The sequence below is a fragment of the Bombus terrestris genome, chromosome 11 (genome assembly GCF_910591885.1).
Source record: "Bombus terrestris chromosome 11, iyBomTerr1.2, whole genome shotgun sequence".
In the NCBI taxonomy this organism is placed as follows: domain Eukaryota; kingdom Metazoa; phylum Arthropoda; class Insecta; order Hymenoptera; family Apidae; genus Bombus; species Bombus terrestris.
In genome coordinates this window covers 2,309,007-2,324,983 of record NC_063279.1, presented here as the reverse complement: position 1 = coordinate 2,324,983, position 15,977 = coordinate 2,309,007, and the positions used below count along the sequence as shown (strand labels likewise).

General features: G+C 54.8%; 1 protein-coding gene across 5 annotated transcripts; it reads right to left on the bottom strand.

Annotated features, from left to right (window-relative positions):
- Positions 1–736: 736 nt before the first annotated feature.
- On the bottom strand, positions 737–15,972 carry LOC100643703 (BMP-binding endothelial regulator protein). Of its 5 annotated transcripts, XM_048410121.1 has the most exons (12): positions 9,209–9,989; positions 7,131–7,308; positions 5,630–5,800; positions 5,195–5,280; positions 4,505–4,604; positions 3,827–4,003; positions 3,565–3,750; positions 3,226–3,485; positions 2,946–3,105; positions 2,679–2,866; positions 2,198–2,595; positions 737–2,093 (listed from the first exon to the last, which is right to left on the bottom strand). In XM_048410121.1, exons 3-12 carry the CDS (start codon positions 5,673–5,675, stop codon positions 1,835–1,837), a joined length of 1,860 nt encoding a protein of 619 aa, XP_048266078.1. In that variant the 5' UTR covers positions 5,676–5,800; positions 7,131–7,308; positions 9,209–9,989; the 3' UTR covers positions 737–1,834. The 5 variants fall into 5 exon arrangements, with proteins under 5 accessions (XP_048266078.1, XP_048266077.1, XP_048266076.1 ...); XM_048410120.1 differs by lacking the exons at positions 5,630–5,800; positions 9,209–9,989 and adding an exon at positions 11,947–15,972; XM_048410119.1 differs by lacking the exons at positions 5,630–5,800; positions 9,209–9,989 and adding an exon at positions 10,003–10,137.
- Between the last annotated feature and the right edge of the window lie 5 nt (positions 15,973–15,977).

The following is a 15,977-nucleotide window of genomic DNA, read 5'->3' as shown; positions in this document are numbered from 1 at the left end:
AACACGCGCACTGGCAATGGCAGCGCGCTCTTTCGGTCGATGTTGCCGTCCGCAAGAAGACGCCACTTGTCTCGCCACAAGCATCGACGAAAGTTGAACCGTTCGAAACGCGGTAAACGATTCGCTCGTCGAAATTACCAGAAGATTACGAGATCGTGTTGTTTTTGTCATTGTTGTGTCATTGTCGACCTCGTCGTCGTTGATATTTCGTACGACGATACGCACCTCGGTCGTATTCGGCGTCGCGATGTACTACCGGTGTACGATTTCCTCGCTGTGTTTCGCGTCCTCGACCATCGTGTCTCGCACAGCACGTCGATCTTTGCTTTCTAAATCGTTTTCCCGGCTAACGAGAGTTTCAACGATGTAAATCGTTCGCACGTTCCCATCGGGGTCTCACCCACGTATCAAATACGCGCGATATCCGTTCGTCGCGTGTGTTTTATTCTGTCTTACGCGAAATTGGTTTTCGTTTAAAATACGGTGATACGATCCTCGAAAGACGTGAATCTGCGCGCGCGCCATTGCTGCCAGCTGCTGAATGAAAGGATCGCGCAGCGCGGCAACTCCGAAGGGAACGACCAGTTGGTGAACATGGTTATGTTTACCGATTACGTATTATTTTCACCTCGAACATTCGACTGCGTCTCGAACTCAAGATACGAACCTGAATCGTGGTAAGTGGGCTCGTTTTTCTTCCATTTCTCTCACAGTATGCAATGAAAACGTTGTCAAGTTTACGAATATAACTCATTTATTTCGTTCGTACTCGATGCGTGCCAGAACATCTCTATGCTATAGTCGATACAAATTGGCTAAGGCTTTGGACTATCTCCGGTATATTTGCGACTCTTTCGCGAGACGTTGACGATTATGTCGATATAGTTGAACTTGTAGACGCATATACGTGTCGCTGCGCGTATGCGTACGCACGTGTCTATACTCGAACTATGTACAATTTGGACGCGTAACATAGACGAATAGGAAAAATAGTAGTAGGAGTAGGATGCGAGAGAAAAGTAATAACAAAACGTAGAGGAGGTAATAAAGACGCGAGACAATTGAAGAAAGGTATAGAAATCGCGGTGGGAACACGTCCCGCGAAGAATCGACTCGCTGTTTCGCGAGCCTGGTCCGGGGTATTTATGTACAGTCGACGACGTCTCGTCGAGATCGAACATCTAATCGTAAAAACGTGGACGTTTATATACATACGAAGAAAAGAGAGAAACGACGACGACGACGACGAGGAGGAGAAGGGAAGGCGGAGTAGCGTGAAAGAAAGGATGGAAAGTAGGAGTGGTATCGCGGTTTTACGCGATGTCGGCTTAAATCTACGAATATCGAGGATTTAACGAATGCCGGGACGTAGACGATATGCCGCGAGCCTGCTCATCGGCCGAAATACTGCACGGTGCTTCGGAATCGTCCGAGCTCGATAGGATTCGCGATCGGATGAGGAGAGGGAAGGAAGACGTCGTGTACTCGCGAGGACGAAGGAGGGCGATCGTCGACGGGACGCGGGTGTACAGTAGTTGTACGATGGTGCGCGATGCGTTTGCTCGTCTGCGGTGCGAATCGATCGGTTCGTCGCGGCTAACAAACGCGGTGACTAGCTGAGAATTTCGCGGAGCGATCGCTCGCGAATCCGGCAAACGCGGACAGAGACCGAGAGGAGAGGAGGCGCGAACGATCGTTTCTTCGCGGTCGGGACGTCGATCGCCTCGGACACCTTTCTCTCTCTTTCTCTCTCTCTCTCTCTCTTTCTCTCTTTTTCTCGAGACTCGAAGCTCGACGCTCGAGAGAAAGGACAAGGAGGGGACGTACGCATGGATCAAGGAAAACGTGGACCGAGAGATGGGCCAGATCCCGAGAACTGGTCCCAACCGGTTCGACATCTGGTCGATTTTCGCCAGTGTGGCAATTGAATGCCCAGCCTTTTGCACTCGTGCGCGTATGCGGTGAACGATTCGCAGTAGCAGTTCTCGGTCGGGCATTCGCACATGTCCTGTAGACAAGCCTTGTAGTACATGGTCGGGTTCACCTTCTTGTGACAAGCGTCAAAGATCTGCGACCTCAGCCTGTTGCATAACCTGCGCGACACACGTCCATGTTGTTACATTTGCTGGCTACTGTCGGACGCGTAAAATCCAAATAGCCAAAGAGAGTACGACGGATAGATCGAACGTCACCGTACCTGTGATCTTTTCGTCCTCTGCAACGTTTGGCCCGATCAGGGCTCACGCTCGGCTTTGGCCTCACGCAGCTCCTTTTGGCCCCCACTAGCCAAGATTGACCGAACGGTTGAGGATCTTGCAACAGTTTGCCCCTTCGATTGGTAAAATCGTCCTTTGGTAGGGAATTGAAGTTGCCGCAAAGACCACAGAGCCGTCCCCTGTACGAAGTCGGCGCCGATACTTCGAGGAAACTGATCCCATCCCACAGAACCTTGATTCCGATCTGCGTGCTCACGATTATGCTGTCCGTCGTGCGATTCACGTCCAGTCGGTTCGCCATGCGATACGGTATCTCCACCTTCTTCCCGTTTACCTTCACTCGCATCTTCTGCCCGAGATTCACCTTCAAGTCGCCTACCTACGACCACCACCGCGGATAGAGAGACTCGAGACGAGAGTGAGCTCGATCGATCGATCGGCGCGCACATCTCCGTCGCTCACCTTGATCGCGATCGTTTTCGTCCATGCGGAGAACCTGGTCGACCTGGCGTCGTTCGTCACTCGAACGCTAAACGTGTGTCCCGAGCAATCGCTGGCCAGCTGGTACTTGCAAGATCCCTTGAAGCTATAAAACTTGCCATCGAACGTACGATAGTGCGGATCCCCGAAAACGGTGCACACTCCGTCACCTGCGAACAACGAACGTGCGAAAGACGTGAAGGATCGCGACGACGCGTGGACCCTTGGCGGTGGTGGCGGTGCGCTTACTTTCCACGCAACGAGGACAGCATTGGCCCTCCGGATGTTCCAATCTGGAGTTTGGAGGGCAGGGCAAATTCAACGGTGGACACATCGGCATCGCGCAGCGTACTTTACCTTGCATGCAGGCGCATGCCTTGCACGAGTCAAGCTTCCAACTTTCGCCATCCTGCCTAGGACAAAACAGAACCTTTAATAAATCTTTGAACGAGATCGCGTTGGGTGAACGACGAGCAGCGGATCGATCGAACGATGATGGCTGTACTTCTCGATCGGAATAAATACTCGCCCCGTAAGTTTTGCCAGCGTAGGTGCAAGATCGTCGAACCTCCTCGACCTCGGAACACTGGGGACAGCAACGACCGGGAACAGCGATCTGATGTTCGGCCAGACAGTCGTGTACCGGGCAGGTTTCTCGAACGCAGGAGACGGTGGAATTGGAGCAGCTACATCGCGTACACTGATCCAGGTAGAATTGATTGCCGGAATTGTAGATACCCGTTCCCAACATGCACGCGCCTTTCGGCGGCGACAAGTATCTTCGACTGCCTGTTGACAAAGACGTGCGTGCAAGGCAACATCGACCAGAGGACCGCGCGTATCGCTCCGTCTAACAAATTTGCCCTACCTTTGCAACGTGGACAACATTCTCCGGAATCGTGAACTATCTTGGAGCCGGGACAATGTAGCACCGGACAGGCCTGTTTCGCGCACGTTAATCGACCGCCAGCGTTGCATCTGCAAGTAACGCAGGGATCTTCGGTGGTGGTCACCGATCTGTCTGCCGTCACCAGCTGTCCGTTTACGTTGCACCCTACGAAAGAAGCGATCTCGCGTGCAGTCCAACACACGGAACAGTCACCGATCGTCCAGCTTGCTGACGTACTCACCTGCGCACACCGGGCAGCATTGGCCGGCCGCAGCCGGAATAGGATTGGCGCAAGGCGTATAGCAGTGCAGTCGAGACTCCGTGATCACTCCGGCTTTGCAAGTGAAGATTCTACATGGGTCGTTCTCCTCGGTCCACTCCGTCTCGGATTCATGATGGACTCCATTCCGCGTACAACCTTCGGCCGATCGAACCGATTAAACTTTCGAAAGGGGAAGAAGCGACGAAGAACGGTGCGATTAATTTCGCAGTGGCAAAATCAGGGCTCGTGCCGAGCGCATTTAACGGAGACGAGAGAAGAGCAGGAGAGGAAGAAGAAGAAGAGGAAACGGACGATAAGAAATCCTCTGGCCTCGATCGAGCAAAGAGTCGGTCCGTGGAGCAACGCAACGCGACGGTTGCCGGTGTAAACAGCCGATCGCGATGCCCAAGTTGCTCGGGTTTATCGGCGTATCAACGCGACGTATCGACGAACAGAAGCGCCTTTGTGCCCTAGGAACAATGCTCCGCCCCGGACATTCCACTCGCGTCGAAACACACACGCTCTCTCGCTCTTTCTCTCTTTTACTCTGTATGAATCCATTTCTCCGAGAGCCGTGCACGATCCAGCTACTCGAACGAGCCACGTCGACTCGTGCAACGAAATTAGACCTGGTCGAACGCATCCGTTTCCGCTTACCTTTACACCTGTGACAGCACTCTTCCTCGCGTGGTTCCAACAACGTGTAACAACCCTCGATGCTGGGGCACTGCTGTTTCCTACACTCGACGAAACCATTCTGCGAAACAGAAGAAACAGCGGATCGTTTAGCGGTAGATGAAAATCGCATGGCGATTCGATTCGATGCCCAAGGTCCAAGATTTCGCCTCCAGCCGCGCGATTATCGTCCAACTCCGGCGTAATTATTTCTCGCGCCTCTTATCGCGCGGCCTATAATTAAACCTTTGTGGTTTATCTGCCGGTTGGATTACGTAAAGCTATTTAACGCGCGGGTCACGGATGGTCTCGTAGCGAGAAGGTCGAGACTCTCGAAAATAATGGAGATTATCGCCGATGAAAGCATCAGACGAGAGTAACGTTCGAGACCGCGAATCCAAGACTCGATCGATCCATCTATCGGTCCATTCGGATCGAGTACGAACCGAACGTACCGAGATAGTCGTCATCGACGTCGTCGTTTCGCCGGCCGTCTCGCTAACATCGCGTTCGCGCCAACGATCGCCACTTATTCGGAAGAATTTCTGCCTTATTCCGATAGGTTCGGATAAACGCGAACGAATTGCGAACGTGGCGTCGTATCGCGTTCAAGATTCTCGTAACGCGCGTGGTTGAACGCTGTCTTCGCGGAGCCCCGTCGTCCTCGTTTACCTTGCACAAACAGTTGAAACATCTGGTATTCGGGATCTTGTCCACGGTGAAATCTTCTCCTTCGATGTCGCATGTTTCTCGGCTTCCTGCAAGCAAAGGCCGTGAACGGCGAATAACAATGCGAACGGTGCGACGCGATCGGTACGCGTCGCGGTCGCCCGATATCGATTACGAGCGCCGATAAATCCGACGTCTGATCGTTGCGCTGCGCTCCGCTCCGCGCCGCGCTGCGCCACATCGTACCGCGATCGAACGACGCTCGTTTCGAGAATCGACCTTCGCCGTTGTTCCACGCTTCCTCGTCGCTCGCGTCGCCTGTGTACCAAACGAGTACCGGAGCGACGCGCTCGGTGATCGCGGTCGTTGAGCGGCGCTCGGCGTCGCGTCGTGGCGGTCGATCGGAATCTCGATTCTCCGTCGTTCTTTCTTACTTACGTGATACACAGCTATCGATATCCAGTGGGATCGATCGTGCGCGCATCGAAGGTCAAATATCTATGGGAGGTCGACGGTTCGTCCGGCCTTTCCCCAGCCGCGTTGTGTTAGGTCAGCGAAGCCATCGTCGCAACGTCCCTCTCGGTTTCCTCGCGCACATATTCCTGCACACTTTAAACAACCTTCCTTTAACATCGTGCGCCCCTAACCTGTTCGCGATTCGCACGGCGATCTATTCGCGAGCGACGATCGCGCATCGCGTTCTCCACGGCGCTTTCCCAACGCGAACACGACTCTCGACGCCGTTTCTTACGCTCTTTTCACACTTGCACCGGTCTTCCGTCTCCGCGCGTCTCCATACCATTTCGTTCGATTCGTCTCGCGCTCTTTCAATTTCGGCGCGCGATAATTCGACGTCGCGCTCTGTTGCTAGTCGCGCGGCTCTCCATCGCGCTTCCCTTCGAACTTCCACTCCGTGGAAAGTGGGAAAAAAGCGGTGAAATCCGTTCCGTCCTGCTGGTAAATCACGCGTTTCCTCTTCCCTTTTCGGTTGTTTTCTTTCTGTTTTTTCTCAAGTGCGCAGGAATGCGTGCGAGAAAGAACGCGGCGGCGTTGGCGTTCGCGCCGTCCGTTTCCTTCGCATTCTCTTTCTCCTCCTACCCCCTTCCCCCTTCCCTCCCCGACTGGCAGTGTCCTCCCCGCGGTCTCTCCTCTCTCTCTCTCTCTCTCTCTCTTTTTCTCTTTCTCTCTCTCGTTTTTCCTTTCGCCGGTTGTTTCTCTTGTTCTCACCCGCGCGCGCGTTTAGTTCCGTTTCGCGAGAAAGCGGCGAACGCGACGACGAAACGAGAAAACGCGAGAGACGTTTCACGGGCGAACGCGTATCGGTGAAAAATGAACGGCGATGGGAATTTTCTTCGGTGTTGCTCTCTTTCGAACGTTCTGTTTTCGGGCGTTTCGAGAAGCATCGTAGGACGAGACGGTTGGAAATGGAAATGGAAAGAGAAAGAAAGGGAACGGCGGAGAGAAGAGGAAAAAGAAAGGAGGAAAAAGAGAGAGATTCGATTCGAGCCAGCTACGAAACGAAGATGGAAACGGACGGACGAACGAGAAGGCTGTTTCGATGGATTCGATCGAAAGTCAAGGCAAACGCGCGGGCGTTCGTTCCTGCGCGATTACGCAACTCGACTCGTCTCGGGCAATCGGTGGAATTTCTCGTCTACCGTGGAGTAACACGGACGGCTGTGCCGTCATTCTCAAACGTTCGGAGACCTGTTTCGCCGCGAGTCGTGATTCGACCCGACCACTTGCGGTGCAAATAGACCGGTAGATAATGGAGACGGACTAAGAATAGAGGCTTTAAAACCCGTTAATAGAGCGTGACCCGCCTCGCGTTCGCGTTCGTTACACTGACTTTCGATCGCGATCGCGATCGCGGTCGGATGGTTACCGCGAACCCGCGAATCGAGCGACACCGCCGCGCCGTTTGTCACAGCGAACTCACCTATTATGCTTTCCGAAGCGCCGCACCGACCGATCGGCGAAACGAAAGCCAGGGCCAGAACTAGGATCAACGGTTTCGACAGCGATCGTCCCGTCCTCATCCTCGACATCGATATCGTTGCGCTGTGCGCGTCGCCTTCGCTTCGGTCTTCCCCTTCGCCGCCGATCACGACGATTTACTAGAAAAGAGAAAGCAAAAGCTTCCGTCAGTGATTGTCGCGTTTCTGCCCAGGGCGACGTTCCACGATTTCCTCGCATTTCGCCAGCAACGACGATCGAAATCGGAGAAACGGACTCGACGAATGGATTTACGGGAAAAAGCGCGCCGGACTGGCGCGCGAATTCGGATCAAGGCTGTGGATAGCGGCGCGCCCCGCCGTGTCGAGTAACCCCCGGAACGCGTCGCTTCGCCTCGCTTCGCATCGCCTCCTCTCCCCTCGCCGCGTCTCGCGAACAAACGCGAAAGAAAAGAAAGGAACGATCGATCGAGAGCGCTTGTTGAGAACGAGTTGCACGATGGTAGAGAGAAACGCGCGCTCGCCATCGTCTATCCAACGATTGTTGTCGTAACCTTCCTGCCGTCGGTATATTTGCGCTAGATCTTCGTATATTTTCACGAGTCACACGCACAACCTACGGAATCTTTCTTCGGAAATCCATAACAGCCGGTTCGTAGTAGTTCCGAGAAACGCGTAGTTACGACCGACCGACTCGTGTCCTCCGTGCAAGCGCGCCGATTCTCGCGAAACGATCGCTCATCCACTCGCGGCCACCACGCGGTCGCTGGATGATCAGCCGCCTGATTCACGGGGGTCGCGCGCCTCGTTCTCGTCGCATCGGCTTCGGATGCCGTCTTCGCTCGGTCCGGGGGCGAGCGTTGTCGACCGAGATTTGCATAGAATCTCGCGCGGCGACGCGACGCCTTCTCCTACGACTGGGAAAAATGCGGCCAAACCTACGATCGTTGCCTTCGAAGCTTAGAAAGTCGAGCGAAATTTTTCCGTCCTCGGTGACACTCGCGATCGCTTCCAACGCGATTTCCATCGAACGCACGCCCGTCTCTTTGTTTTCGCTTTGCCTCCGAATTTTTACTCGCTGCGCCGTTTCTCTCTTCTCCGCGACTCCCCCATTCCCTCGCGTCCTAATGGACGAGACGAGTTCCCTTTATCTGCGATTTAGAAACAGGGGGATAACACCTGATCGGCACGGTTCTTCGGTCGCGTTCACGGAGATATGCCGACGAGGATAAACCGCTAAGGACAAACGAGCCAGCAGCAGGTATTTGGTCGGGTTGTCGCGTCCCACGGACCGAACGTTCCTTTTCGAACGCGATCCTCGAGACCAGATCTTGTTGCCCGATCGAGAACCGACGTTCCAACGTCAAGGAGAAGAGCACGCGGCCAGTGTGCACGTCGCGGAACAGCGTGAAAACTTATTTCGATTACCTACGGTCGCGTTACGTAAACGGCTGTTTCCTCGAGGCAAACGTTTTCACGCGAAAAACCGTGATCCGCGAGACTCGGTCTCGCCAGAGGTTGTCCGAAAGAAACGCGTTATCGCGCAACGTGCCGGTACGTTGCGCGCCGTTCTACCTCGTTTTTTCTTTCGCACGTTCCCCGTGCTTCGCGACCGTACGAACGGTACCCACTTGGCTCGAAAATTGAAACGCGCGTTCGTCTTTTTGCGAATAACTTGCGATCGTCGATCACCGAGTACGGTCGGACAGCCGTGTAGCAGAGAAGGAAAGGAAGGTAAAGAGGAAGAAGGAGAAAGGAGAAGAGAAGAGGAGGTCGACTTTGCTTCGGAGCTTCGTTCTAGAAAAACGCGCGAGATCGTTGGCCGGATCGCTCGGTCGGACGATCGTGTTACGCGCGGCGTACGACGAAACAACGACGACGGCGTTCCAGGGAAAACGCGGATGAGCGAATGGTTCGCGGAACGAGCGGCTACGCGAAGACACCCACGACTCGATCGCGACGACGTCCACGAGGAGCAAACCGTAGGAAAGCGACGAGACGAAACGTCGTCTTCGAAGGTGGAAGACGAACGCGCGCTCGATCGACGATGCGGTGTTCTTACACGATCGGCGAAGAGGCCGGCTCTCGACGAGTAACTGGAGGTAAGTGGCACGAGCTGTCGCGTGCAAGCACGCCGTGGCGGAACGACAACAACGGAACAGGTGCGTGGAACGAGAAGGGCCAGCGCGCGATCCGGCCGCGCGTGCGTCGGTATGCGAGCACCTTGAACGCGCTAGCTCGCCTGCCTCTCTACCTTGTCGTTCGTTGTTTTACGCGTCGGTGCCGGTCGAAGGTAATCGCGAGGGCAGAACGGGGAAATCGGAAGAAAGAAGGAAATCGAAACGGCGGGAACAGCGAAAACGAGAGGAGAAGGAAAGAAAAGAGAAGAAAAGGAAAGACGGACGGGAGAAGGGGAACGAGCCGGCGAGTCTTGGACGATCACGATCAGCGGGACAAAGCGGATCGCGTCACTGGCGACATCTAGCACCGTGTTCTGGGCTGTCAGATGGCTACGCGCCGCCTTCGATCCTGTATCGTGCGCGACCGTTCTCTTCCTCCTCTTCTCTTTAACCCTCCTCGATCGAGCGCAAATTCCACGCGCCACCGTTCGTTCGATTTCGAATGATCGTTCGCGAGCTGGACCGATCGATCGTTCGATTCCGGGCGAACGTCGCGGTTACATGCTCGACGTCACAGGTGTTTGTCGTTTCGTCGCATCGACGTTTCGTTGTTCGCGTCGCATTCGCAGGATCGCGAAACCGGCACGCGCGAACGTATCGGTCGGCAAAGCGCGTTCCACGCGTTCGAAAGTACGAACCACGAAAAATTCGGTGGAATCGGAACGAATCGACTTACCGGAACCGTCGACGTCGACTCGGTCGAAGTATCGCCACGCACCCGTGACACTCGGCGCCGACGCGTCGACGAGGCTACTGTCCGTTGGCCGCGATAAATCGAGACTTGGTACATTTGACGAGCGGGAAAGCCCGAGACGTGTTCGAAACGACGCGCTCTCACTCTCTCTCTCTCTCTCTCTCTCTCTCTCTTTCTTTCTCTTTCTTTCTTTCTCTCTTTCTCTCTGTGGAATCCCTGCAGCAACACTCTTTCGACAAACTTTCGCGTTTGTGCTCGCAACCGCGTACAAAACCGCGCGCGCGCGCGGTGCGTCACAAACGAAAACCACCGTTCGAAGAATCGAAGCGCGCTACTGCGTTCGCGGGGCAACCTCGACTACCAACTACCGACGATTCCGCGTCAGCTGCTCGCCGCAGCTGCACTAAAGTTCCGTTGCGACTTCCACCACCGTGGTTCGTTCGAGCGTGTAACGACTAACGAGGCACCGTAGCTGCGTGTTGGACTAGCCAGAGCGGAGGTACAGCGGGGAAAGGCGACTGGAAATGGCCGAGAGTGGTGGCTACGTCGGAGATGGTCGTCGGGCCAGCGGCGGAGGTGACGGTGTGGCGGCGGTGGCGGTGGTGGCGGTGGTGGAGGAGGTGGCGGCAGAGTAGCAGCGCGGGAAGCTGGAGGAACGAGAGCTTGGGAATCGGGAGAAGGAGGAGAAGAAGGAGGAGAAGGAGGAAGAGGAGGAGGCAGTTGCCTCCGATAGAGAGTGGGTTCGCTCGGAGAACCGGTGAAGAGAACAGCGGAGGAGAAACTGCGAGCGAGGTTTCGACAAAGAGGGGGAGAACGTTCGAACTCGGCCTCTCTCTCTCTCTCTCTCCCTCTCTCTCTCTCTCTCTCTCTCTCTCTCTCTCTCTTCGAAGCATAGGTTAGGAGTTAGGACATCGCCGATTCGATCAGCCGGTAGTTTGACGATTTTTGTACGCGACAAAACGCGATACCCGTCCGATTTCCATCGATTCGGAACGAGTGGACGAGCTTCTCGTACGACGACTACCGATCTCGGGAAGCATTCTCCGACGTAGCGCACGGCGGCAACTCGTTCGATCGTGGTCGCGTTCGCGACTGGTCATACACTAGCGATAAGATAGACGACGGCAGCGGTCGACCGGATTGCGCGAATCGGTGCTGAGAAAGGTAGAAGGAAGACGGATCCGCGAGACGAGGCGAGAGAAGGAAGAAAGACGGAGGAGAAAAAGTTTGGTCGCGTCGCGGAGCACGAACGAGTAGCTACACACCGGCAACGAAACGTACGTTTTATCTTAGGGGCCGGTGGCGAGAAGAGAGGAGAGAAGAGGAGAAGAGAGGCTATCACGCGCGTCCCTATTCGATCGGAATGCTGGAAAATGCCGATTCCTCGGCGCGGCCTACGACGACTCGAGACGACTCGTCCGACCCCGAACTCCGAACGACGAGCAACTCCGCCGACTCGGTGGACCTCCGTTCCCGGTTCTTGGCCGGCCACGTATTCTTTTCGATCGGTGCCGTCGCGTTCGTCAACGGCAACGTCTTCGAAATCCGGCCATTCTATCGACGGTGTTCCAATTCGATAATCGTATCGGCTGCGAGCATTCAATAATACGGCGTTTTTACGAGATATCCGGCAGCGGAATATCGAGGATTTCGCACAAACAGCCTGCTCGCCGACCCGATCGATCCGCGAGCATTAACCTCGATACCATTAACGAGTTTACGATCGATTCGACCCGATGCGAAAGAAACGACGCGCTAGGTATGCACCTCTTCCTTTCTTGTTCCGCGGCAGCTTAGCGAGGACGAAGAGCGGCTCCGATCCTCTCATCGCCTCCCTCTCTTTCCTTCTTTGCTCTCTGCTCCACCGCGTCTCGACGATGCGGAGTATTCCGCGAGCGGATCTTCGTAACGAGAAGTACTACCTACCTTGTTAGCTTTGTTCGTGGAAGCGCGCCCTTGCAACCAGCCACTGTAAGAAAGCTAGACTAGAAGCTTCGTTGCGCGCGACTCCTTATTAAATTCCACTTGGCCATCGCTGAACGTGTAAACGAGGTTCGCGTTAAATATCGTTGCTACTCGTTTCGTTACCTCGCGACATCGCGGTTGAACGCGCGAGTCGATTTTCGCGCGTGTCTCTCTCTCGAAAAAAAAACGCGGAATTAATACTCGATCGCGCTATCTGCGATCGTTGACGCACGCGCCAGCAAGACGAAGGAGGAATCGAAGAACGAAAAATAGAGGAAAGCAGATTGCACGGACAACGGAGGGAAATGGACGAAGGAGAAACGATCGAGAAACGGTCCTGTTTGCAACGAGCGGAACGTCAAACTGCAATCGCGTCATTCGCTTTTGCTTTCTTTCGCGTAACGAGTGCAAGGTCGTGCGAAAACCTCGCTTGGCACGGTCCTCCGATCGAGTATCGCCTCACCACCGTTACGGAGAAATTTCGCCTACTACGTAGGACGCGAAGCTCCTCCGATGACGCGAGGACCGCTCGCTGCTCGTTGCAACGCGAGGGGACGACCACGAAGCCAAAGAGTACCGTTGCTCCGCGATATCTCCTCTTCCACTCGGATCTTACGTTCATTTTTCTCCGCGTAACGGACAGCGTTCGAATCTGTTTGGACTCAGCGTCGGGTTCGTTACGCGATATTGCCGTTGTCGTTGTTGACGCGTCGTCGGTTGCCGCGCGCGTGTCGGTCGCCACAGCTCGTATCCGGTAAGCGCGACGCTTCGCTCGAGCTGCGCCGTGATCCGCTCCACGATAATAACGCGTATCGTATCGTTTCGTATCGTATCGCATCGTATCGTATGATATCGTAAGGTGTGACAGGAGATCGGATCGGATAGGATCGGATCGGATCGGATCGAGTGGAACTCGGATTAACTCGTGCAAGCACATACGTACGTATTGCACGTTCGGAGTACGTAACGTGGGACATGCTCGCGGCAAGGTCGTTTAGGGATATCGCTCGCACGCGAGCCAAACATCTTTCGCGACCTGAAAAGGCAAACCTCGGCCAACGAGTTCGCTTTCGATTCACCGGTCGACCGTTGCTTAACGTTCGCCCAACTTCGGCCGATTTTCTCATCTGGCCGAGTGGCCCTTCCTCCCATCTTCCTCTAAAGCTTATCGCGAGAAAGAAACCACGCCGCGAAAAGACGTGCCAGCCGCGCGCCATAAACGATCGATCGAGAGCATTTGTTTGAATTAGCAAAATAAACGAGCGGCAAACGCTGAACAGACGTTCGCGTGGGAAGCGCCGTTTTCGAAATATCGTAGGCAGCGTCGCGGTCCGCTCGACTACGCGACCACGCGCGGACCGCGAAACGCGAACCATGCGACTCATCTTTCTTCCATCGTAACATTCCGATTCGCGGGATCAACGAAAAGAAACGATTCCTCGAACAGATTCCAGTCACGAAATTTATTTTCTCTTGCGATTCTACGACGCGACGACGTTGCCCGATACGCGCGCGCGTTACGCTACCGGCTATTTTCGGCGAATCAAGCGTACGCAGCCTTCGCGCGCCTAACTACCGCGCGATGTTCGTCGAGCGTTACTCGAAAAACAAAGCCGCGCGCTCGCCTTCGCCACGCTTTTCCTTTCGAACAGATAGCAAGAGTATGCGTTGGAGTACGTTCGACTCTGCCAGAGTTGCAACCCCACGACTCGACCGGAAGCTCGAGTTTTCCGAGAATCGGAAAAACGGACGATAAATGTGCGGAAGTCGAGGGACCCTGTCGTTACTGCGGCCTTTCTTTATCTTTCGGCTCGTCCCTATCTTTCGGCTCGATCGGAACCATCTTCGTCGAATCTCTGAAACCATCGGCCACTCGATCTTCCATTAGGATGATTTACGAGTCGTCGATCGGGCGAAACGTTGCGCGCTGCTTTCTCTCGACCCAGGCCGCCGGACGACCTTCTTGGGCCGCGCGAAATTTTGAAACGCGCCACTAACGTAAAGAGAAATTGCAAGACGAGATACGCGTCGTAACATCGTCAGGTAGTCCGTAGACGAAGAAGAAGGCGCAAACGCATCCTCGACTGGTTAGGTCGGAGTTAAGCGGGGAACGTTGGAACGGGACGATGGACGGCCCACACGGCTGGCCCGCTCAGGGATATCGACCACCGAAAGAGAGGCAATAGGTATTTAGGGTAGGAGTCGGGAACCGAGGTAATTGGTCGGAAGAAGAGCCCTGTGAGAGAATTCTAACCGCGCGCTCCCCTTGCCGCCGTTTAGTCGGTTCGACCGCCTCGTTATCCCTGATTACCGCTCTCACGGAGATTCCGATCCTCTTCGAAAGAACTCCATTGGTGGTCCCAGGGGGGTTCGAGAATTTAGCGAGGTGGGCCGCTTTTAAATCATGCGCCGTGCCGACCAGTCTTTCTTTCTCTCTGTCTCTTACGCTCTACGGCGAAACGCCGCTCGACCCCGATAACCATGGCACGGCGTGGCGCGAAATTCAAAGCGGGCAACGTTCTTTCCGAAGCAGGTTTTCGAGGTCGCCACGCTCGCGACGCAATCTCCAGCGTGAAAAAGGAAGAAGGTTGCGGCGTACGATTCGCGCGTAATCTTGATCGCGTTTCCGGAAACGACCGTATCCTGCTTTAGCCTGGCCGAGCAGAAGGCGGAGAGAGAGCAGAAGCAGGAGGAGGAGATGGAGGAGAAGGAGGATCGCGAAGCGGCAAGAGGACGGGCGTGCGAGGCACGCGAGCGCGCGGGATGCCTAGGCAGAGGGGAAGTCGGAGGAACTCGAGCCGACCGACCGTTCTCGGTCGTCCTGGCGAAGAGGCAAAGAGGCAAAGAGGCAGCTTTTATCGGTATATGGTAAGCTAATTAGCGGCGTTCGCAATCAATCGCTTCCGGAGGCGGTAACGAGTTGTCCGTTCTGCATCGGCCGCCAACCAACGTGCGCGCCGAATTTTCCGTATCGCCATAGTGTTTGCGTATAGAAACGTGTTTTTTTTTCTCTCTCTCTCTCTTTTTTAAGCCAACCAAAATAAGCGGTCGATCGTGAATTACCGTGCGAGAAAGAAATCGCAGTCGTAATCGCATCTCGCGTCGGATCGTTCTTTCTTCCGAGAAGGTCGTCGATTGCCAACTCTCGGACGAGTTTCCGCGTAATCCCCACGGCGCACATAGAACAGAGACACCGCGCGCGTATTACCGTTCTTCCTCTGTTCTCGGCGAACGCCATCGCCAGCTGAGAAACGAAAGACCACGCAACGATCGACGCGATGAAAACCAGCAACAGTGAAGTAACAGAATTGCGATGATTCTCGACTGTCCGTGACTACCGGTACGAACCGAACGACGCGATGCGACGCGACGCGACGCGACTACACGACAGGGAGAAGGCGAAGCGGAAAAGTCCGCGAATCTATTTGTCGCTCGATGTCTCATCGAGGATGCGGTCTTTCCTCTAACGCGTCGCTTCCGACCGCGAACGTTCGTTCCTCGAAACGGCCTCGAACAAAAGCTCGGTTATCGCGATAAAACGCGTCCGCGCTTGTCGCCACATACGAAACGTATCACCGTCGTCGTTGTTCCGAACCGTTTGACGATCAAACTCGTTCGAAACGAACGTTCATCGACCGTGCGAAAGATTTATAGTGGAACGTGGTGCACGCGAGGTCCGATCGCGTTTTATCGCGGATGCATCGGTGCGTGTAACTATCGGAAAATCATCGAACAAAACGTGCATTGTCATCGAATTCCGAGACGAAATGACGAATCTTTCGACTCGCGCGATTCCTTCGTCGACCAACGAGTCGGGAAAGCGGCAGAATCACGGCGCCAGAATGAATCATCGTGGCGTGGCTTGGCGATTCAAGCAACGCGTTTCATCGAGTTTTATCCACTTCTCGAGGATACCGCGGTAGCGTGGCTTGGCTCGCGAATCGCGGCTCGCTGGCCATGAAACTGCGCGAGCAAAGTCGTAATAGGAGCGA

Excerpts from the sequence above, each read along its gene's own strand:
- LOC100643703 (XM_048410120.1), bottom strand. The coding sequence starts at position 7,239 with ATGTCGAGGATGAGGACGGGACGATCGCTGTCGAAACCGTTGATCCTA. Across the intron at positions 4,605-5,194 it reads GTTTCAACTGTTTGTGCAAG|AATGGTTTCGTCGAGTGTAG; the intron begins GTAAACGAGGAC and ends TCTGTTTCGCAG. Across the intron at positions 2,867-2,945 it reads CTGTCCTCGTTGCGTGGAAA|GTGACGGAGTGTGCACCGTT; the intron begins GTAAGCGCACCG and ends CGTTGTTCGCAG.